This window comes from Monodon monoceros, unplaced genomic scaffold, assembly GCF_005190385.1.
Source record: "Monodon monoceros isolate NGI ecotype Baffin Bay Population unplaced genomic scaffold, NGI_Narwhal_1 Super_Scaffold_15, whole genome shotgun sequence".
NCBI lineage: Eukaryota > Metazoa > Chordata > Mammalia > Artiodactyla > Monodontidae > Monodon > Monodon monoceros.
Window position 1 is genome coordinate 83,305,146 of NW_021703771.1, and position 24,486 is coordinate 83,329,631.

Consider the following 24,486-nt stretch of genomic DNA (forward strand, 5'->3'; position numbering starts at 1 on the left):
GTTGTTGCACATGGCAGAATTTTTTTCTTTTTATGGCTGAGTAATATTCCATTCTTTGTGTGTGTGTATATATATACTGTGTGTATATATATTGTATACACACATGTATATATATATATCACATCTTCAAGGCAGTTGGTTTATCTGTTTTCCTTAAGATTTTTGTTTGTTTTGCTTTTGTATCATTTTACATTAAAAGCATACTTTTACTTTTATTTTTATTGTTTCTCTTTTGGTAATCACAGCATGTAAAGCAATGACTTTACTTCTGTGTGCAATTTTGAATTAATTCTATTTATTTTTATATGTATGTTTCTCCTTGTCACTATATTATAGTTTGTATTTATAGTTTTGATGATTCATTTGAACAAAATAATACATTAAAATTTACAAATATTTAGAGATTTTGTTTTCATGATCATTTTATTTATATTTATTGCTCTGTGGCAAAAGAATGTAGCTTCTCCTCTATTTACATTTTTTTGGGAATTTACTGAGGCTCTTATTAGGCTATAGGAATGCTCAGTTATTGTCATCATGGAGGCTGAAAAGAAAGTGAATCCCGTCTATGATATAGATCTTAATATATATTTATTCTATCATGTTCTTCAAATAATTTATATATTATTTTCTCTTTCATAATTTGTGAGGTCGAAGACAGAAAATTATGCTAAAGTTTTGCACTACAAAAGCAAGGAAACCACCATATGTCTTGGAAGCTTTCAGCGGGCTAGGCGCTTTCCTGGAATCATATTATTCAATCCAGCTACTATAATCCTCATTTCACAGGTGACAAAACTGAGGCATGTAAAATTTAAGAAAAACATCCATGTCATACAGTTGCCAAATGGTAGAATCAAGATTTGAATCATATCTGGATCTCCTGAGCTTCTTCTCTTCTTTACAAAATTTAGGGCTGCATCTGTCACTGCAAATGACTTTTTTTAGGCACACATAGAATATTTACAAAAATTAACCATATCCTAGGCCATAAAACAAGTCTCAAAAAATATCAAAGCATGGAATTCATACAAAGTATATTGTGCAACTAAGATGCAATTTATGTTAGAAATCAATTTTTTAAAGCAATGACTAAAACATTCCCATATATTTTGAAATTGGCATATACTTTTACATACCTCATGGGTCAAATAAGAAATTCTAATGAAATTATGAAGTATTTTAACTGCACAATAATGAAAATATCACATAAATTACATATTAAAAACTTACCAAATATATTACATAAAAATATTACAAAAAATTACATTAAAATATTTATCACATATGACATGTAAAGCAGTGTTTAGAGGAAAATATGTAGCCTTAAACATGGTATCAAAAAGAAAAAAAGGGAAAAATAGTAAATGAAGTATCCATCTCAATAAATGACAGGAAGAACAGTAAAGGAAAGTCAAAGGAAGAATAAATTATTAGTATAAAAGCAAAATAAAATAAAAATAGAAAACAACCATGCAAATGAGAGCATCAAAAACCAAATGTTGTTTGGTTTCTTGAAATGATTAATAAAATTGATAAACATTTGTAAAAGCTTATAAATAAAAAATGAAAAAAATGAAAGGCAAAAATAACCAATATCAGAAATGGAAAAGGAAATGTTATACAGACCCTACAGACATTGATAGGATATCTTGATAGGATATTATAAACAACTTTATCCCTAAAACTTTGAAATTTCAATGAAATGGTCAAATTTTTGGAATATATAATGTACAAAATTGACACCAGAGAAATAGAAAATAAGTTAAAGTACAAACAGTAGTATAGCAAGTGAAGAAATTAAGTTAGTAATTAAAATTCCTCATACAGAGATAACTCAAGGCTCACATAGCCTCACTGGTTAGACTTAGGGAAAAAATAATGTAAATCTTGCACAGATTTTCTCAGACAATGAAAATAGAGAATATAGACTGCAACTCATTTTATGGTGCAACATAAACTTGATACCAACAAGCACATTACAAGAAATTACAAGAAGGAATCTTCCAGGACAATCTCATTCATGAATATCAATGAAAAATTTCTGAACAAAATTACTAGCAAACTGAATCCATTGATATATAAAATTGATAATTTCTCATGACAAAGTTCATTTTATTTCAGGAAGATAAGATTGGCTTAACATTAGAAAAATCAGATAATGCCATTTACATTTGTGTATTAAGGGCTAAAAATCAGGTGATCATCTCAAATGATGGTAAAAAGCATTTGATAAAATTCAACATCCATTTCTATTTTTAAAACAAACTAAGGATAGAAGGGAGTTCTCAATATGATAAAAGGAATTTTTTTCAATCAGAGCAGGCTAGGTTATATTGAAAGAACAAGCAATCTCCAAAATCAAAAGCTTAAAACAATAGTGACTTTAAAAAGTTCTGTTTCTCATATCTGCTACACACCTATTGCAGGTTAATGGGGGAGGTGGGGTGTTCTGTTAACTATAGTTGCTTAGGGGCCAGAATGTATAATCCTACCATGGACATTATGACTAATATATCATAGAGTCTCTGGATTCTGTTATATTCTTTTGAAGAGTGTCAGTTCTAATTCTAATGGATAGTTAACCTGCTAAACACAAACTCTAAACTTTGTCTCCCCTGTGGTGAACAGGAGGCTAAGTTCTTTCATCTTCAGTTCTTTCACCTTCCAGCCTCTGCTTATCATCTGGGCCTACTGAGATCTCTCTCATGTGTGTAATTCTTAGAGATCAGCTAAGGTAGAGTTTTCTTGCAGGTTTTTTGTTTACCTCATCTGTGGGTCTCTACTTTCCAGGATCCCCCCCTCTAATTTTTTACATACTCTGCCAGCCCAAAACTCTGTTCTCTGATACCTCAATTAAATATACCTTCTACCTCCTTCTGCCTCAGGACACACACCTTAGTTTTTGGAGGCAAAAAGTTTTCAACTCAAAATCTTACCTAGTACACTTCCATCTTGCAAGGACAGACTCCCATCCAGCTTCTGCCTACTTTCCATTCTTTGGCATGGCATTCAAGGATTCCCATTAAATATCTGGCTGCAAATTATGTTTCTGACTTAATATCTTACTCTTTCCCCTCATGCACCCAATGCTCCAGCCAAACCGATTGTGCTATAGAACTTGTCTTGCCCTTTTCTATCTTTGCTCTTCGGGGCATACCCATTCCCACACATTCTCAAATGCCTAAACGTTAAGGAAGCTTCAAAACCCACTTCCAATAGGAATTGTCCTGGAGAGCCTCTTCTGATTGCCCTCTCCCTCCCTACCCTCAACTCCAGTCCTCTCCCCACTCTGCCTTCCTATTCCCACAGAACTTTGAATTTTTCTCTCTTACGTCACTTAGAATATAATGTTAGAAAGTGATATGTCCCCACAGCATCTAATGTACTGGCTAGTACAGAGTAGATACATCAAAATATTTGCATCATCTATTTAATCAGGTACATAGCTGCTATCCATACTGAAATTTGTATAGGTGTCATGATCGAAAGTGTGAAGTGGCCATTTAGGCTTGCCACTGTACTGCATGTTATATAAAAACTACCTTGTAAGAATCTCTAATATGAAACAGCAAATAAAGCATATAATGATATAATGCTTTCCACTTATTGGAGAAATTATTTAAGTAGTGAGAGTAATTGTTTATTCATCTACATTCTCTCGTGTGACTCTTTTTGTTTATGAGCAGTAACATACATTTGTGAGATGGTGTACTAGGAGGCAAGGTGACCTGGCTAAAGAATTACAAAAATATCACTGATCTACAAATAGGTCATAAAACAGTGGCCTCATTAGGAGAGCTCTAATGAGTTGAGGTCACCCAGCTATAAAGGACAAACATGCACAGACACAGCTGAAGCAATTTAAACAATACCATTTTCAAAAACAAAATGGTATTTTTAAAGAACACCCAGTGGAAAAAAATATACCAAGTAAGAATAAAACATGTGAATCTGTATCACGTTACAAAAATTGTTCTGAGAATTCTATTTAATTAGAAGGGAACAAGTCCAATTGAACTGCATTATTCTTTATGATCTAATAATTTTACTTATATCACTTGAAATTTCCCAGGTAAATTATTTTAAAGGTGTTAAAAAGTAATAATTTTTAATTTAAGAAAAAAATATATTATTTGTTCTAAAAATATGGAAAAAATTCCTGTATTACTTAGGATTATTTTGGTTACAAGACAGAAAAAGAAAACTAATTCAAAGCTTCATAAAGAATTAGGTTTGCTTAATAATTCACATAACTGAACAATCCAGGGTCTCATTTCAGGCTTGATTTAATCTGGTGGCTTGCCAATGTCACTCTTGTTCTGTTTTATGCATGGTCATCTTAAAGCTGGCTCCATTTTTGGCCTCAGGATGCTCCAATCCTGGAACTACATGCTTACTAATTTATACCTGTAGAAAAGAACAAGTGCCATTTTCCTTTAATTTCCAGAAAAAATAAAAGTCAGAGGTGCACTGTGATTGTACCACATGTACCAGCTTAGAACTATCGCCAAGGGGGATGGAACACACTGACTCAATTAACCCAGATCATGTAACCTACCCATAGTACAGGTTAGTGGACGTGAAAAGAGGTAGCTTCTCAAAACACAGTGAATTCTATAGCAGAGACGTTTACTGCACACCAGACATCTATCGCCTCCTTAGCATTTCTCAGTTATGCAGTTAATGCGGACCATGGGACTAACTCTGCCGACGGGCTGTGAATGGAAGAAATGAGATGTGCATTCCCTTCAAACGAAGCATTTCAGAGCCAGTGCACAGTCCTCTCTCCTTCTCACCCCCATGTTGACGTGAACTGGGTATCTACTATGAATGAGAAATGGTCCCTTTCTGTGTGAAGCCACTTAGATTTTAGGCTTAGTCTATTACTACAGCAAACTTTACCCCTACTGACCAATTGATATTCCCAAATGAGAATTCATAGCTATTGAGGTCAATGGAATCTGGAATCTTAAAGCTTGAAACATCCATTTTCTGAGGAAGCTTCAGTAGGTGGTGCTAAAGACCATGTTTCTCTGTCCTCTCACGATTAGTGTGGCCACTGGAGAAGCCATGGAGCTGGTTTCTGGGTTCTAGTGCCGGCTCTACCATCTTCTATAAATTAGTCCATCTCCTTGAGTTTGGGAGATTAGTCCTCATCTCCAAAACAAGGGAATTAATACATACCCCAGATAGCTGTTGTGATCATTAAGGGAGGTCATGTAGAGATGCCCAGGTCAGGTGATAAGCAGGTTCTTAATAAGTGTCATGTTGAATATGAGCAGTCATAGCCAGGTGGGGCTGTAAAAACCAGCTACCTGATGGAGGCTGCTTTCTCCTTTCCTCTCTGTCCATTTCTCTCACACTCGATCTGTCAATTGCCTACTGCCTTTAATTCTCTAAAAAAGAAAGCCATAATATAAAAACTGGTGTCCCTCTACATGATGTCCTATACATAAATAATGTGTTAGTAGATGCAAGATGATAGCAATCTGAGGCAGAGACTAGACATTCTCAGAAGTATTTAAACAGTTACCCGGTCACTTGCCAGAGGAAAAATTCCTTCTGGACCTGTGAGGGTGAATAAAAATCTGGCCTATCCCTGTATGAATAGGGAAAAAGACTCAGAGTGATCCAAAATAAAAACAATGAGAATGGAGATTACAGCTGTCCATGCCAGAAAAACACAATAGAATAAAAGAGAGAAAGAGCTAACAATAGCATTATTGCATTTTCAAACTGAGTTCACCACATATTGGCTGTCCCTTTCCCATTCTCAAATAAAGAAGCAAATTCTATCACTCTTCCTGTATAGTGTGATAATTCAGAACAAGGGCTGTGAAGTCAGACTATCTGGTCAAAATTCTAAGTCTGCCACATACCAGCTATCAGACAAGTTAATCACTTTGGGGCTAAATCTATAGAACTGAGGTGAGAATGGCACCCAACTTATGGTTAGTTTAGTGATTAAATGAGATAATACATTTCAAGCTCTTAGCAGAGGATGTAGTGGGTGATAAATTTTATCATCATTATCATCACCGTCATCATCATTCTCTGTCTGGATATGACAACAGATTTTGGGCACCCAGGCTAAAATCTCCTATTGTTAACTTCCTCCTTCCACGTGAGAGCTGAACTCTAGTCAAGGAATAACACTACTGCAGAGCATTGCTTGCTTTTTCAGAAGATGCCAGGAAACCCAGCTTCATCAGGATGACTTGTTCCCCAAGAGCAAACCACTTAAGCTCAGTTCCCAACAGGTGTCTGTTTTGCTCAAAGTCCATGCTAGAACCTGTGTTCACTGTGCAGCACTCAACATTCCTCCTGAGCAGGCTCCAAGTCTGGCCCTGTTGTCCACCAGGATTTGGTGGGATGCTGGGAAGAAGTGGGGTCTAACCATATGAGCACAGGCCTTGGGCTCGTGCAAACCAGACCACAGCTGGTCATTAACTAGCTGTGTGGTTTTGGTAAATTAATTATTTCATCTTTCCCAGGGGATTATAAAACCAACTGCCCAGGTATTATGTAAGGACTGACAGATCATACAGGTAGGAAGTTTAGCACAGTGCCAAATCAAGGTGGTAATAATAGTAAATTATTATTTTTACCTCCTTGGTGTACCTTCATGGCCATGTCTTTACAGACTTCCCAACTTTGGGTCATCAAAAAATTGATAGATTTGGATTTTATAACTTTCATCCAAGTTACAATAAAAATCTTAGATGGAAACTGGACTAGATCAAGTATGGACCACTGCAGTATTCCAGTAAGGACTCTGCAGGTCAATACCAAACCACCAAGGCATATTACTGAAATTCAGTTATTTACACAGTAAGGAAAAAAGAAAAAGCCCAACTCTTCAACCATTTCTGTATATTGCCTACAAGAGAGTTCTTGCCAGATGCCTTGCAATATAGTCTGTTTGTGATCTCTTTTATGAGTAAACTTGTTAGAATGCATGCGGTAAGCCTGGCCTGACATTCCAAAAAGCTCACTCTGGCTCCTAGAAATCACGCTGTTGTCCTAGGAGCTCTCAAATCACTTGCTTAAATAATCAGTCCTAGAATTTTACCAGGTATTGATGTCAAGCTTAGCAGTGAGTAGTCTTTCAAATTCCTTCTTTGGGGAGGAAAGGGCAGCTCCTTTTTGGAAAGTGATGTATTTACCCATCTTCTATTTTGTAGCACAGCTCTCAACTTTCTTGTTTTGTGAAAAGCCTGTGTGTACTGTATCCTTCTTCATAGTCCACTGCTTCTGTTATCTTAAAGCTGGAGCAAACTTAGACACCTTTTCTCAACCAGAGGAAAAAACATAACTGCAATTTTTAGAAGCAGTGCCTGCTTGTCACAGCACATTGTCACTTGGTTTTACTTTGAGAATGGCACCAAGGCTGGCTAACTGCTTCCTTTGCTCATCATTCCATCTGTCACCCAACTCCTTCAAGCTGAACTGAGCCTGTAGTGTAGGGACAGGGGAGCAGGGTGCTCCAAAGAGACAAATCCTCCTCTGCTTTCTGACAAAGCAGGGTACTGATAGGTTTACTCTCAGTTACTCTTAGAGGCTTCAGTATGTATGAGAGCAAAAACAGGCCCAACCTTGGTTGCAACAAGATTGAAGAAGAGTGTGTTGAATGACATTGTTCTTCAGGTTCCTTTATGTCTAGAAAGTTGTGAGTACTAAATAGATCATGCTACTGACTATAATGTTGAGACCATTGTGGTAACTGAATACTGTCATTTATTTAAGCAAATAATATTAACTGTGTATCTATCTTTAAAACTAAGTGTTTAATGGAAAGAAAGACCAAACACTGTCACTGAATACTAAGCTGCATTCTATGGTCCTAAAGTCAGAATATATTCTTGTCTATCAAAAAACAGAAAAAGTTAACCACTTGTAATAACAAAGCTCTGATGGAAAAGTCTGAATTTTGCATAAAGATAATTCCTTTCTGTATGAAATGAGAGAAAAATTATGCTTTTTTAATATAACACTCATTGGAGAACAATGGATTGAAGAAAAATGGCAACAATTATGATAGGCTTACTCCATGTACATAATAGCTAAGCTAAGTCTCTGATACTTTAATTGAGAACTTAGGCCACGTCATATTTATTTGTATAGCAATGGAGTTCTGTTTTGGAAGGAGAATAATTTCTACAATTTTGAAACCTAAATTTGGTTTGAAAACATATTTTGAATTCATTATATTCAGAAAACTAAAAATGTGTATGGTTAGTGCCCCTTGACTAGCAAAATTTATATTCATTTCAGTCTAATTCGACTAACATGATACTGGGTGCAGCAATCTCAATTATTAATTAAATATTTCAACATCAGAAAAAATAATACTTAAAATACTTTAAGACATCTATAATAGGCAAATTCATAGAAACAGAATGTAGATTATAGGTTACCAAGGGCTCAAGGGGAAGTGAGTGGGGAGGGTTTTTTTTAAAGAGGTATAGAGTTTCTGTTTTGTGTGATGGAAAATTTTGGAAATAGTTAGTGGTGATAATTGTACAATACAGTGAATGTAACTAATGCCACTGAACTGTACACTTAAAAATGGTTAAATAACATTTTATATTATATATATTTTACACAGTAAATTGAAAAATATATCATTTAAGATATCAAAATAAATAAAAACGATTCAAACACTAGTAAACCTAACAAAAGTATACAGAATCTACTTGAAAAATACTATAAAGCTTTTCCGAGGAGTTTAATAAAAAACAAGAACAGCTGAAGAGATACATGTTCCTAACTGGAAAGATGGCCATTTCCTCCAAATTACTCTCTAAATTTATTGGAAATTTTATCAAAGTGCCAAGCATACTTTTTAACCTGACTAAATTATTCTAAATTTCCTTTCAAAATGTAAATAGTTAAGAATAATCAAGAAAATATTGAGAAAGAATAAGGAGACAGGACCAGAATTCTGCTACATTAAAACATATAAATTATAATCATGAAGAATAATATTTTAGGGAAATATGGAAGGTACATTGATTTTTTTTAAAAAGCAGTGTAAAAAAAAAGGTATTTTTTAATAGAATAAAATCCAGTGTCTATATATGCCAGTGGATAAGATAGTCTCTATTGTATCTGAGCTTATAAATCTCCAATATTTACTGTGTTTACATTCTATTTTCAAAATGAGAGCAGAGTGAATATACACTTTATAACCTTCTTCTTTACTCACCTGTATCTTATAAACATTTTCCTATTTTAAAAATATTTTCTATTATATGACTTTAATAGCTATAATTTTCCATTGTATAGGTATACCAGATTTTACTTAAATAAGCCAGTGTTTGAGGGAACATTTAGATGGTTTCTAATTATAAGTAATACTATTGATACATCCTATCCTATAACTCTTTCTGCACAGCTGCATACTTCCTTTGACTAAATGCCCAGAAGTAAAATTGCTGGCTCAAGTGTTGCATGCATGTTGCTATAGAACGATTGTGATGGTTTACAATATGGTACCTAGGAAAGTGCCTCTTTTCCCAGACCTGTTTCCATACTGAGTATTAAATTTTCAAAAACTTTTTGTTAATATGATATTCAAAATTATAGAGTAGTGTTTCATTTCATTTGATTATCAATGAAGTTGAAAACTCTACAATAGAACTTGTTCACTTGTATTTATTAATTTGTGTATTGTCTATTTATATTATATGCCCATTTTTTAGATTAGCAGTTTCAGTCTTTTATTGGTTTGTGGTACTATTTGTATATCAAGGATATTAACATTTATACCATATGTCAAAAATATTTTTTAGAATTTATTGTTTGCTTTTACATTTTGTTTGGTGTATCCAATTTTAAAAGAAGTAGAAATATTTCCATCTATTCCTGATTCCACAGTAGCGAATCATAATCTAATAGTAGAAAATGTTCTCACTTTGCAAAAAATCATAGCAATAATGGAAATTATGCTTGAGAAAATCATACATGTAACTTACAACCATCTAAGATGGTTTACTACTTTGACTTTAAATTATTTTTTCCTTATTCTTCAACAATTTCTATACATCTGGAAGCTCTATCTTGTTGATTATACTTGAAAGCAGTAAGCAGTACAATAGAAATCTAATTTTCTGAATATAAAGGTTCCCCTGGTTGATCTATAATGTCAGTAGATTTCTCATGTTAGACCCTTTTCAAAACCTTAAATCTTGAGTTCAGAGTCCTCACTTAAATCTTGACAATTGCTTTCAGGCCCATCAACACAAGAATAAACACATTTCTTCTCTTTCAAGCTATAGAATCATATTCTCTTTATATCTGTTAACATACTTTTTCAAAAGAAAAGAACTTTGTTTCCAAAAAAAACAAACCTCTTTTTTATTTAGTTTTACTGGGACAGTAAGAACAAAAATACTTCCAACTTAATGGTATATCTTAATTCCCCAAGAATGAGGAACAAAAATAGAACTGAGGAACTGAAGTGGAAATGGGCAATATAAAAAAAATCCCTCTAAGATGAAGTTAAGGGGCTTTTCTAGCGCATACCATGGCTCTATTTCACAGCTACTGCAGAAGTTTTAGAGCCAGTCCCTGGTCATTTAGGATGCCTCAGGGTTCCATTTTAGATGTCATTAAGAGTAACAGTTGAAGCATTTTACTTGTCAGTCTTTGTCATTTCAATAACATTTTTCACAATCATGTTAATTCAGTCGGTGTTGCGATGAGATAAAATAATTATTTCTTAATAGCTATTATTACTATCCATGGTGAGAGAGATTATTAATTTATCCCCAGGCAATCACTTAGCCATATGTACAGGGATAAACCTAATCAACAAAAGTTCGATGTTATTATTACTCATATATATAAAAAGGTTTACTCCTTAATATATTCTGTAGGGCAAGACTCTTCTCTAACATTGGTAGCAGATGAGCATACCTTAGCCTGTTTTATTGCAAGCTTTGGCATATATACTCTAAAAGAAGGGCACTTGACAAGCCAGCATTCAGTAGGCGCTACAGCCACCGCTATCTTTTCTGCAGTCACCAGGTGGGCTCTACGCATGCTCAGACAGCTCTCTCTTCTACTACTTTCAATAGGTTCTCCTACTTGTGACTTTATAGTGTCAACAGAAAGGCTTTCTTGAAAAAAAAAAACCCCCACAAAATGGAATGAAATTATATACACTCAATTTTATTTATTCTAATATATAAAAAATTAAAACAACAAACTCATGTAATTCTGTTTTGATGTCTAATCTTTCCTGACTAAGCAGTTTATAAAACATTTAGCTGGATGTGGCTGTGAGTCCTTTTTAAGGAGTGGGGTGGGATAGAGGGACGAATAGTAAGAAAAGACAGAAACCCAGGATTTTACACATCTGATTCTATTTGGCTGATAAGACAAGACAGGACCTAGGGATCTTTTAGCTTGGGGAAAAGTACTATGCCTCACTCTCCTTTTATGTACATCTACACATACTCACATCCTTCTTCCCACCATTTCTAAATGATCCCAAGGAAAACACATACACAATGACAAAAGCATTTGGAAGACTGCTTCTTTGCTGTCTTGGGCTTTGTTCTCACATTGCTAAGTAGAATTTTATCCCTATGAGCTGGAGTAGACCTAATAAAAGAAGTCCTTTATCCAAGAGGGGGCAATCTAGCATGCTGTTCCCTCTCCTTCATCCTAATAACATCTACTCGTCCCTTAGGTCCTTACCTGTGTCTGGGAGCCTTCCCTGCTTTGTACGCTGGGCTGAATGCCTTTTGGATTTGCTGTTTAAATACCATATCCTTCTTATGAAATCTCAACACACTTGTAGTATTTGTTTAATATCTTCTTCCATACTATATTGTAAGCCCCAAGGGGCTGAGTACTATAACTGTCTTGTTCACTTCTATATCTCCAATTCTTAAAACAATAACTGGTGCATAATGCATTCTCAATAAATATTTGGTGAATGAGGATTGAGTAAACTAATATATGTAAAGTGCTCAGTTTAATTCCTGGCAGATAGAGGTGCCCAATACATGTTAGCTACTAGTATATGAACCATCACACAGATCTGTGCAGTACCAAACCCTAAACATGTTGAGCTTCATTGGTAGACGTTTTGAAAGAATGTCCACTGCCCATAATACTCAGAATGATATTTCTGCAGGCTCCCAGTTCTCTTCTGTTAAACGAAGTTGCGTCAGTAAAGCAGGGATCAATAACCTCTGGCTTCCTAAAAAGACAAAACAATTTTAGCTTGGATAAGACCAGAAGAAAGGACCCCCACTACCACTACAAAACACTCTACCTGACCTTCTCCCTCTCCAACTTTCCATGGTTCTCTGAAGCTCTGCTCTTGAGCATCTCATTACTACAGCTTTTAGGCTAAATTACAACATTCTATTTTTAGTTATTTCTCAGAATATATGGTATGGTCTGCAGTGTGTCTAAATGCTGTAATAATGAGCCATCATGCAAATTCCATAGTTATATTTAACTTGGTTCCTTGTGTTGAAGCTGAGCCTTCTCTATTCATTGTATCTGTGTTTGCTTTCAAACCAAACAGGAATGTAGTCTGAACTGGACCAGAAGTTGTGGGGTTGCCCTGAGGTGTTTTCATACCTCAACCCCCATTTTTTTGCTGGAGGGGATGAAGCTGACCACACTTTAGTTTTAAACACTTCCTAGTGATTCCAAAGAGAATAGCTGTGAAACCACTAAATGATACCTTATATTCTTGTATTTTCAATTGAGAATTTAGTTTGGTTCAGACTTACCTTAAGTGTCACCCTTGTGCCTGGCTAGTTTGTACTTTATTCTGTAGGAAATGGTGTGGGGGAGACTCTGAACTCTCTGAGCAGGTAGAGAGATTATCAAATACGTTCTAAGAAGGTGAATCCAGCAGCAGTGTGAAAAGACAGGTTGAGGGAGCGGAGAAAGACAGAAAGAAGGCAGGTGGGTTAGGAAAGTATGGCAGTTCTCCAGTAGAGGAGTTCTAAGGGCCAGAATCAGAGGATAGATGGAGAGGATGGAGCCCCAAGACCAGAGGAGAGGTGGTGAGGATGGAGTCCCAGGACCAGGGGAGAGGTGGTGAGGTTGGAGACCCAGGACCAGAGGAGAGGTGGTGAGGATGGAGACCCAGGACCAAGGGGGAGGTGGTGAGAATAGAGCTCCAGGACCAGAGGAGTGGAGGTGAGGATGGAGCCCCAGGGCCAGGGGAGAGGTGGTGAGGGTGGAGCCCCGGGACTAGAAGGGTAGAGGTGAGGATGGGAGGAGGGCACAAATTCAAGAGCTACTTCAAAAACAGAATAAGATGACTTCGCAACATGAAGAATGCAAGGGATGAGAAACAGATTTTGACCCTGGATACCTGGGAGCCTGGTTGTATCAATACTAAATATGGGGTAAATAGGTAAAAGGTAAAGTTTATGGGGGAAACTTATCTTTGGAACAAACTGAATTTGAGGTGATCGCAAGACATAGGCTACTGGAAATGTGAGCTGGAGCTCAAGAACAATGTTAGGACTGCCTCACAAGTACAGTGACCATGGTGTCATTCCTTTGGATGGACTGGTTCCTTTTGTCCCTCCGTAAATGGCACATGCTTTAAAGTCATAGTCAATTTTTTCTTTAGAAGGTAGAATATTACAAATAAGAGCCTCTGACTTTGTCCTGAAGTAGTCTCGGGCATTGCAATTTATCAGTCACCACCTTTGACCTTCTATAATAGATGCTTCATATGGCTTTTCTATTTAAATCATAGAAATTTTGGCCATTTTAGAAAGTAAATAATAGGTTCCCATGGTTAAGGACCAAGAAAGTGTGGGGGAGTTGGCTGTGTTTATACAGCCAGTTATCCGTGTCCTTGTCCCTGGGCCTCTGCATCCCCACTGGAGCAGGTTTCCAGACCCTGCACTTGGGGGGACACCAGGTAACTTACTGTCTCCTGTTCTATCTCTGCAGTACAGCTTGTTACTGTGCATTCAGAATTGTTCTTTAAAAACATTTTGCATGCCTTTGGTATCTTAGTTATATACAGTTAATTCCTTCTAAAGTTCTGAACGTTAAAAATGTTTGCTTTTCTTCCCTACTTTCTTGAGAGTCTAATTATAGTCACTTTATGGTCACTTCTACCAACAATGTTCTCGATGTTTGTAACGGGTCTATAGTTTCTTCTCATACACAGCATAACCAGTCTCTTCTTCCCCCAAAAATGTTTTTTCATGGCAACAGTTTTAAGCATAGCATGGATTGATAACTGAAAGGGATCGTTGCATAAAAAGTTATGTGTTGTCAACCTCCACGGGGTCCTTTAGCAACACGAACTGATCTTTTACCTTTCATGCTACTTGTCCATCACCAGCCTCTTAGGATTGATGAGGAATCAGTGCAAGTCGGGAGAACAAATAATACACAAACACGATCCTGTTTATAGCGTTAACAGTGCATCATTCAAAGCTGTAATAAGCCAGGCTCATCCCATTGGTGATCCCCAGTAGAGTACAGTTTAATTAAGTGGTCTACGAGACGACTTCCCTTAACATTGTAGAAATGAATGCTTTCTATTTTTGGCTTGTTCCTTTTCCTACTGTATAGATGCCTTGAACCTCCGAAACCGACAGGTCATCTGCGTCACTCTCAAAGTCCTACAGCATCTGGTTGTGTCCGCTGAGATGGTGGGTGAAGCTTTGGTGCCCTATTACCGTCAAATCCTCCCCATCCTCAACATCTTTAAGAATATGAATGGTGAGCTAATATCCCAGAAGTCAAAATGTCTTTTAAGCACTAAGAAAGGGAGTGGTTTGAGGTAGAGTTAATTAGCAACACGCTTAGGATTTATTATTGCATATAAAGCAAGATCCATTCGGAGATCTAAATAGCATAACTCCTACCTCTTCTCCTGCCACTCCCTAGGGAAAGAGTAAAATTAACAATTTCATTTATTACTCCTCACATGTACAGCTTACTTACTCAGTACAGAAGCACTGAAACAGTTCTATAATCTTCCCATAATTAAATTGTAAAGTTTTTTTTAAACGGTCTTCTGAATACGTTAGTAGGTTTTGAGTTTGTCCTTTCTCTTGATGGTAATTCTACCGTTAGGTATTTCCTGTTAAAATTACAGTCCGTTTTTATAATTGATTTAAGAGGAATTTTTAAAGCAATATTATTAAAATCTGGTACAGGCGATTTGGAGAGTTTTAATATAAGTTCTATTTCTATTTAAAAAAAAGAAAAATAGATGATTCGTAGTTACTTAGCTGATGGTGCGTGCTGATTAAATATATATGTGCTGATGTATTTATTTTTTAAAGTAGTATTCTATAAGGTTTGGAAAGCACTGATGCACTGAAGTGAATCTGCTTCACCCAAGGGTATTAGCAAGTTGTGGTGACCTCCTGGCAGGCAGTGGATGTACATCTGTTCATTGACACTGTGATTTTCCTTTTGTACCTCTTGAAACTATGTGAATCTAATTTTCTTTTATGTTGCTAACTTTGAAGTTCCATACTTCTTATGTGCACGGTGTAAGCCAACATTTGAAGTTAATTTCTGACAGCCATGTAAGTAAGTTAGTAATTTAGTGGAACAGTGCATGAAAATTTTGCAACATGATCTGCTTATTGTACAGACAAGAAAAAATCAAACTAAAAACTGAACATATGACAGCTTCAATCACAAAGAAGTCCTGTTTCTGGAATCATTATTTTTCATATATTTCCTAAATTGCTATTAAAATCTCCCTAATCAGGCAGACTATTCAGGAAATCATGGGATCATCAGAGTCTTTAGCTGTCTTTCAGGAGTAGGGCCTCCCTATATGTTTAATATTAAACATTTTTAATTAAAAGGACTTCAACTGGGGTTATGGGAGCTTAAGAATGCTCATAATGGAATGAATTGATATCCATTCCAAAATATCTAAACACTACAGAGTTAATGTGGTCATTTAGATGAGATGGTCACTCTTTCAGAAAAGTAAAAACTGGGTGTTAGTAATTCAGTCTTTTACAATCTAAACTGAAAGTTTTAGTAACAGCATTTCTACTTTGTGGAAAATACTTGCTTAAATATTCTTGATTCATAATTCATATTTTTACTGCATAGCGGCATCAAATAAGAGATAGATATAAAGACAGGAATGCTAGAGATAAAGACAGAAATGGAAGGATCAGGGAACACTCACCCCCGGAAGTCTCAGTTATAGTTAACACTTTTGAAGTGTGTGATTCACAAATGTTTCCTCAGTAGTCCTCACAGAAACCTATGATGTATGTCCTATTACTATTTCCATTTTTTAGCTGCAAAAGTTGCCTCCCTGTAACTCTTCTCCTCCATAAACATTTGCTTCTGTACTTGCCTCTCATGGAAGATGAGTGCCAGCATCCCCCTCCCTTGCTTGAGTAGGAGTAGGGGGACGCCACACGCGTTAATGCTCTCCTTGTCCTACAATGGGATCCGGAATTTAAATCTAAGCAACATTTTGTATCTTTGTATAAAATAAGAAAGACAGTGATATTCAAAAGATGATTAGAATCTCCCTCATCCTCAAGGAACCCTGTAAAGAAGAATAAGCATAGCTGCCACTAAGACAGATAAATCTCTTGGGAGCTCTAGACTATTAAACAAAAACAATTGGTTTCTACATATTCCTCATTATACTACTTATTTAATTCTTTAACTTACAAATGTTCCTGTGCTTCACAAAAGCAGTGACTGAGTTTAGGAATACATCCCCTGTTTATTTACAGTTTATATCATGGCCTTAATTGGTCCCACACCTAGCTGATTATTTTGGAACATTTCTAAATGCATGCAGCAGGAATTCTACATTCAACTATTTTTCTGGTTAATATCTTTCTGACATTTGAGCGGAAAAACTATTAGCTTCAGCTTCATTTTCTACTTATCTTAGAAGCCTGTCAGTACAATGCCAGAATGCAGTTTGCTGTATTTCCAGAGGGTCATCTTACAAAATTGGAGCAGTCTAGCTATAAAACTTAAAACTATTCTTCAAAGTGGCTGTTACCACAGATCCAGTTCTACTAGTAGAAGCTTATCACAGGATTCCAAATACAATACTATTTTCAGTCTAAAAATAATTTAGCTTTAATAGTATTTTAATAAACCTTGCTTTATGATTATATTTTATTCATATTCACAGAACCATATATACATTTTTATTTAAGCAGGTGTCTTTAGTGACAGATGTATTTAGTTACAATTAAAAATAAATTAGAAATGGACAGCATGTAGCATTAGAAAAAATATTTCATCCTTAATTTCAAGGTATCTGAGAACAATTTCATATTCTGTTTCCTTTTTCCCTACCTTCATGTAATCAATGTCTTGTTAAATTCATATTCAAAGATATATTTTTCCAGTCCCACAACAAAATAATTTTGAGAGTGAGACCCAATATAAATGCCCAAAAGAATGAAAGAGAGAATATTCCTTCAAATATAATGACCTTATCCTTCTGTTAATGTTCCCTCGAAGCACAAGCTTTAGCATAATTCTACTGCCTGCTCCTTTTTGCAATTTCTGTCCTATTTTAATGTCAGCTGGACTTTCTCTGAAATGATCAGAGGGGCTGAGTAGCTAGCGAATGCACAGCCATGTCAGCAGTCTTCCCAGGGGACCAGTGGGAAATAGGTAGACCGGGGGGAGCACATGACACTGGTAGCACCAACCGGTGTCCCCATCCACACTTCTACAGGTAATGAAACTTACTACCAGCCCCACAAGATCAGTCCTGGTCTAGGAGAAAGAGTGGCTTTGTATTTCTATTTATAAATAACATACTTTCACAGGTTTTAATTAGGCTATAGTTAAAACAACAACAGGCAAATCGGTGAATTGCAATGTGGAATAAAGAGTAATATTTGGGAGCAGAAGAGATGTGACCTTAGGCAAATCATGTGACTTCTCTGAACTTAAATTTCTTCATCTGCACAAAATATTTATAGTAACGTCTTTTTTATAACGTTGGCAAAACAATTTGAGATAATGTACACCCCTTCATGTGGGGCCTGGCCTTGACTGAATATTAAATGAGATAGTCATTATTATCATACAACATTATATACACATACAATTTTATCCCTGTATGATATTATATACAAATATAGCAATACTGTATAAACTAGTATATAGCAGCTTGAAGAGGTGATTTAATGTATTGTATCCCCTGGTCACTTCTGTGAGCCTGTGAGTGAGGCATGACCTCCTGGTTTCCCCAGCGGCTGCAGTCCCCTTGCTTCGAAGGACTCACCTTGCCTCTGACTACCAAATGTCAGGTGGGTGGCCAGATAAATTAAGGACAATGGGATTCATTCAAGGATAACTGGCTTTCAAATCCATCCCTTCCTGGCAAGCTGAAACATGTGAGTGCGGTTTGGGGGAAGGTCATTATCTTAAGAAGAGAAGCTGAGTGTGACAAACCAGGATCAGGGCCCTCTTTGGAAGATCCAAGCTAGTATCTAAGCTTGAACTTGTTTTCTTTCATTCTAAACAGTGAATTTTGGATATCTAAGACATGCTGTCTTTCCAGTGACTGCTGTGGGGTGAAAGAGAAAGAAGAGTTTCTATAACAACAATTTCTTCTATCCTGTGTTCTTTCACAAATGTTATTAAAGGTTACAGAAAATTAAGACCATAGGAATGCTCAATTTATAGCTTTCAGAGATGAAACTACAAAATTAATGATGCAGTGTATTGCATTTGAGAAGCTTGAGCCAATAAATGGCATTAAAACATTTACAGCTAAAATATGGGGCTCTGCCAGCAGATTAAGGCTATCCAACAACCGTGTGTTTTGGAGGCAATCCTTATTTTGGTACTTTTTTTTCTAATTGCACCAGCAGTCCTAAAACAACCTCTAAGGGATATAGTTCAGAGACTCCAGGTATCAGCAGCTCTAAGAGTACATTAACTTTATGTCACAGAATATGCAAAGTAAATGTAATAATGAAATAACATGTTCCCAAGTGTGTGAAATCAAATAGTCTTTGATTTATCTAGGATACTCTAAGATGTATGCCATAGACTAATAGAAGTCCATGAAAAGAGATTTAAAATTTCCAATTCAAATTCAGACACATTAAATAACACAGGAAATGAGAATGCATTAAATTTGCAAAACATTTTGGAAAGTTTGTACCAGGTCTTTCGTCCTGAAATTTAAGTAGTTTCTAAAAAATAGAACCAACTGTTTTCCACTGATAGTCTTTTAAAACAACTTCTAAGGAGAGACTAAGAAGTCTCGGTCAGCCTGTTTCAGACCCTCGTTAGGTATTTTTTTGAGTCCTATGGTACCTATTTTCATGGTCCTTTAAACTGCTGATGAACTTTTAAGAGCTAATTGTTCACCAAAAATGTCTTTAGTTCTTATGTCTTATAATTGACTTGTATAAAGTTTATTTCACAGAGCTTTTAATTTAATTTTGAAATTAAGGTTTATTCCCCCATGGAATTCTATACAATTTTTAGTATGATTTAGAAATTTGCTTCAAAGCTCCTTTGGAATCATTAGGCTTATTAGATTTGAAAGTCTTTGAAAGTCCTAAGTTTATTGAGGAAAGTGTTAGAATACTACTGCAGCATTCCTGAAAGTTAGATTTGGAATGATCATGTATCTATCTAATCTCCTCTGAACTCTTCTTCCACTCAGATATAACTAGTTGGTCTGAAAAGAATCCTAGGATCCTAACCAAGCTGGCAGATCCATGTAGGTGCCCTTTGATCTGCACCTCTGTCCACATCTACTGAATATCAGTCTATTGGTTTCATAGTTCAAATGTGTCGGGATTTCTTTTTTCTGTGAGGAGTGTAGCACACTGAGAAGAATTAGGTGCTTAATATGTGTTTGTGTGGAATTTATTCACTATCCCAGTCTGCATGACCAATACTTATTTATTCAGTCTTGTCCTGAAGAGCCTCACTATTTCATGAGGTAGCCCATCCTACATCCAAAGAGAAAATCACTTCCTACGGTGAATGAAATATATGCCAAATATTTCTATCTGGCTTCTCTCTCTAGTCTAAACCACACAGAATAATATCTAGTCCCTTTTCCAAATAACAGGCCCTCAAAAAATGATATAAAACTTTCCTACCCCTTCAATCTTCACTTCTCCAACAATGTCCCTTCTTCCAAGCATTCTTTATAAGCAGAGGTTTCAGAGCCCTGAAGATCTTAGGGGATGGAGATGGTAGACCCATATACCTGTAAACACTGATGGCTCTGCAATAATCCAAGAGAGCAGCCCCAAGGGACAGATGGTCCTGGGAAAAGCCAAGGCTTCTGTGACTTCATTTGATGCACCTTATATGTGGTCAGCCCATAAAATGACCATCTTACTACTGTGAAATCTTACCATTATGTTGGGGTCAGGTGCATACTTTAAATTGCCTCTATCTGCTCTTCTCTGTAGACCCTCATGATTGCATCTGCCCAGAGGAAAAATTATTCTCAGAGCTGTCTATCTATATCTAGAAACACATGACCTGGTGGGATGATGACCAAGGGAATCAGAATCTAGTTCTGAAGGCTGTTTATTAGTTTCCTAGGGCCACTGTAATAAATTACCACAAACTGGGCAGCTTAAACAACAGAAATTTACTGTCTCACAGTTCTGAAGGCCAGAAGTCCAAAACCAAGTTGTCAGCAGGGCTGTGCTCTCCAGTCTTTAAGGAAGAATCCGTTCTCCACTTTTCTCCTAGCTTCTGGTGGGTCCAGCGCTCCTTGGCTTGTAGATGCATCACTTCACTGGCTGCCTCCATCTCCACATGACATTTTCCCCTGTGTGTCTGTCTTTGTGTCTCTTCTCTTCTATTAAGATACTTGTCCTTGTCAGGTTTGGATTAGGTGCCCGCCCTACTCCAGCACGACCTTATCTTAACTTTACTAATTACATCGGCAATGACCCTATTTCCAAATAAGGCACATTTGGAGGCTCCAGAGAGGGCTTCAATTTGCGGGGGGGGATGCTATTCAACTTGGGACAGACCATGTAACTGTCTCCCAGGGCGTGTGGAGGTGCGGCCCCATACTTGATGAGTAAAGTTGGAGGTTTCGCGTGCCATCCATTCCCTCACATCTCCATCACTGAATGAGGACTGGCTGCACAAAACCTGGTGAGAACTCCCCCTTTTAATAACAAGGAAAAATTCTCTTCCTTTTCCCTTCATCAGGAAGGGGGTGTTCAGTTAAGAAAGGAAAGGGATCTAGGTAAGTTTGGAGTAGAGGGGATAGCAGGAGATTTTTTTTTTCCTTCGGTAATGTTGCAAACTGACAAAGAGAGGTGAGCGAATGCTTTTGCGGCTCTGGGCGCTGCCCGGGATATCCCAGACTCCCAAGGGCATGCTGCCACCCACCTTCCAGAGGACCCCAGGCACCCACTCAGGGTGGCAGACTGCATTGCCTGCGCCTGTCCCTGCCCAACCAGCTGGGCAAGAGGGTCAGGCCACTCTGTACCTGAATGGGGTTTGGATCAATAAATAGGGGTTCAGCTTGTGAACCAGGACAGGTGGGACAATGTGTGGAAAAACAAGAGATGGGAGAGTGTTTAAGAGCAAAGTTTCTGTGTCAGGGTTGCTTGGGTTTGAATCCTGGCTCAGGGTTTGTGACCTTGGACTGGTTACGTAACTACTCCGTGCTTTAATCTCCTTCATTTGAAAAGCAAGTTGTAGACGAAAAACTGCTCATTGACCCGCAGAGAACTGCAGGAGATCATTTTGTAGGAGTGTGGGCAGCATGAGGGTAAGGGGGAATAGATGATGAAATGTGAGTGAAATTGCTTTACAGATTAGCAGGTGTTACAAGTCTGTCACCTGCATCACGAGGTTGTGGAGAAAACTATATGTATGTAGTTTTGTGTTCCTTCAAAGAAAGTTAAGTGGCATCTATTAGAATTAATATGATAATTTAGTAAGGTGATTAGATGCAAAATAAACGTTCAAGAATCCATTTTTTTTAATGTGCCAGCAGTCAGAAATACAATGCATTGTTTTCTAGATGCTAATAGTTCCGACTTGCAGAAATATTCCATCAGAGATAAACTTTTACTGTTCCGCTCTCCCTCCCCTGGAAGATAGTTTTAGTTCCTTCTTTGGATTTCCTAATTCATTTCAGAAGAGGGCAGAAGTATTTACCTAATCAAACGGCTTTACCTTGGTAAACCAGAAGTTTACGAAGAATTGCCTGCCCTGATGTACTATTGAAAACCCAGCCTCTTTCCAAGACAGACACTGCTTTCAGTTTCTAAATTGCTTTTATATTTGCAGTTTCTTTTTATGAATCTTTCCAAATCTTAGTGTTCAAGTTTCATCCTGGGCGTCCCAGGTTCACTTGCATTTGCTACATCATTCTGGTTTTACCACTGCTCCCACCATGTGTAACTTCACCTAAAGGGATCAGACTGTCAGAAGAACTCCGATTTGCAGACAAATTCACCGCCCAGGCACATCTTGATAGTCCTGGACCAGAGGCAAGTTTGATGGATCGAATTTGCATAGTTAATCATAAAAAAATCAATTTCATAATGGAAAGAAAGGATTGACCTGCTAGTTGGAATGGGCCACATGGCCTACACCCTGATTCTTGACCTTGAGGGACCAACCTAAAACCAGTCCAAAGACTCTCAGGAAACAGCACCAGAAGAAAACCCAAACATCACGTCTTCCCAGGAACCTCCCCTGATCCCCTTCTGATTTGTAGAATGGAGTCCTCTTCTGTAGGTCTTTCCGAAATCTCTCATGCTGGGTAGATTTTATTTCCTGGGTTTATTGCCTCAACTAGCCCGGGGTGGGCTGGGGCAGATGCAGGGAGAGAGTGGGGACAACTGGCCATTTCTTAATCTGTCTGCTAAGCTGTTTGCAGTGTCTGTTTTGTCACCCCTCGCACCCCCTCTGAGGTACTCCGCAGAGGATCCACAAAGTGATTTGATCCCAGCTGGTTCCCAGTCCTAGGCCACTGGCATCGTCACTGCTCACTGGAAACTGGCACGTTTCTGAATAGGAAATTTCCACCAGCTCAGCCAAGGCTTTTGAGATATGCCTCCAGAAATCTGTATAATATGCTTTAATGTATTTAAAGGCTCAAGGTGGGTCCCAAATGTGGATATTAGCCCAAGGGAAAAGTGTTCTTTTCTGTTTATGCAACAGAAAGTTTTACTTAATCTGACCAAGAAAGCATATAGTGATTTCTAAAGCTGTAATTTAAGGAGGCTCCTACATTCAGCCGGATCATAATTTGTACTTTTAAAATCACCTAAAATATCACCTATTGTGGATTTGCTGATAATTAAGGTCTCATTCTCATTTTCCTTTATATGCAAATCTTTCAGGAGCACCCGTAAATGACTTTTTAGAGGTCTCTGTGTGGACGTTGCAGAAAAAATAAGAATGTCACCAGTGTAATTGTTGTGTTGAATAGTCGCTATTCATGACACAATTAAAAGGCAAGTTTAAAAGGGGGTTGGAGACCAAAAACTGAGGTTTATTCAGCGGGGGAGCCTTGCCCTGACACTGCATAAAACTTAGCAGGGGCCTTCATGGTTCCACTCACGCATGGGATCCTCAGGCACTCTGAGTCACACACACAATTCCAGTGCTTAGAATCCCTTCTTTAACAGATTGATCAAAACTCTAAACTTGATCTACCCTCAAGTATTCTCCCCTCTCCCAGCTCGGATCTGATTCAGGCTGGACCCTGGCAGTGGGACGAGGGGGTGGAGTGGCTTCACCTCTCTTTTCCTGCCCTGTACGTTGCCCTGGGCGGTCAGGGTCGGGGAGGCGGGCTGCGAGGAGAGCAGAAGCTCCTGCTGACTCACGCGGTCCTGGTCTGGTTCTCCCCGCCCCGGACGTGACTCTCTCTTCCGGATGTTCACTTGTGATTCCTCCCTCCGCCGCCCGATTTCCTGCATTCACCTCCACTTCCAGTGCTCAGGGTCCCCCCCCCCCCCCCCCCGGAAGCCGTGTCATCCAGCAGGGAGGTGACCCCGCGCCAGCGCTCCCTCCCATACGGAAAACACGCTCACTCACACTGCGCACTGGAAATTCTGGAGCCCATGCCCTTCAGTCCTGCTTCGCGGGCTCCATCAGCTTCTCAACTGTGAGGAATACCCGGGTCTTCTCGTGTCGCCCATGACGGTGCCATGGGCACCTTAGAGCACCCAGGGCTCTCCAGATGGCACCTCCGGTAGGGTGGGGTTGGCCCAGAGCACAGCGACAGCGCCCTTTAGAGAAATCTCGCTGTCTTCTCACTACGTGTCTCTCTTTAAAAGCCTGATCTGTCCGGTTGTGGAACTGGTGGTCCTCCTAAAACCCTCAGTCCCGCCGCTGCTGAAGTGCTGGCCTCACACCCCATGTTCCCACAGTTCCCGTCTCAACCCCACACTACACTGGCTTCCGTTTACTTGAGCCAAACACAAAACTGTAGGAGGCATTTTCCACTTAGTATGAAATCAGCTTTCCATTTTTATTGTCCTCAAAAATCTA

At 37.9% G+C, this 24,486-nt stretch overlaps 1 protein-coding gene across 2 annotated transcripts in view; it reads left to right on the forward strand.

Annotated features, from left to right (window-relative positions):
- The window catches only part of PACRG (parkin coregulated), a 510,585-nt gene that overhangs the window by 283,687 nt on the left and 202,412 nt on the right, over positions 1 to 24,486 (forward strand). For both annotated transcript variants that reach the window (XM_029223337.1, XM_029223338.1), the window contains one exon: positions 14,581 to 14,730. In XM_029223337.1, the coding sequence (XP_029079170.1) occupies positions 14,581 to 14,730 (150 nt within the window). The remainder of the gene's footprint in view (positions 1 to 14,580; positions 14,731 to 24,486) is intronic.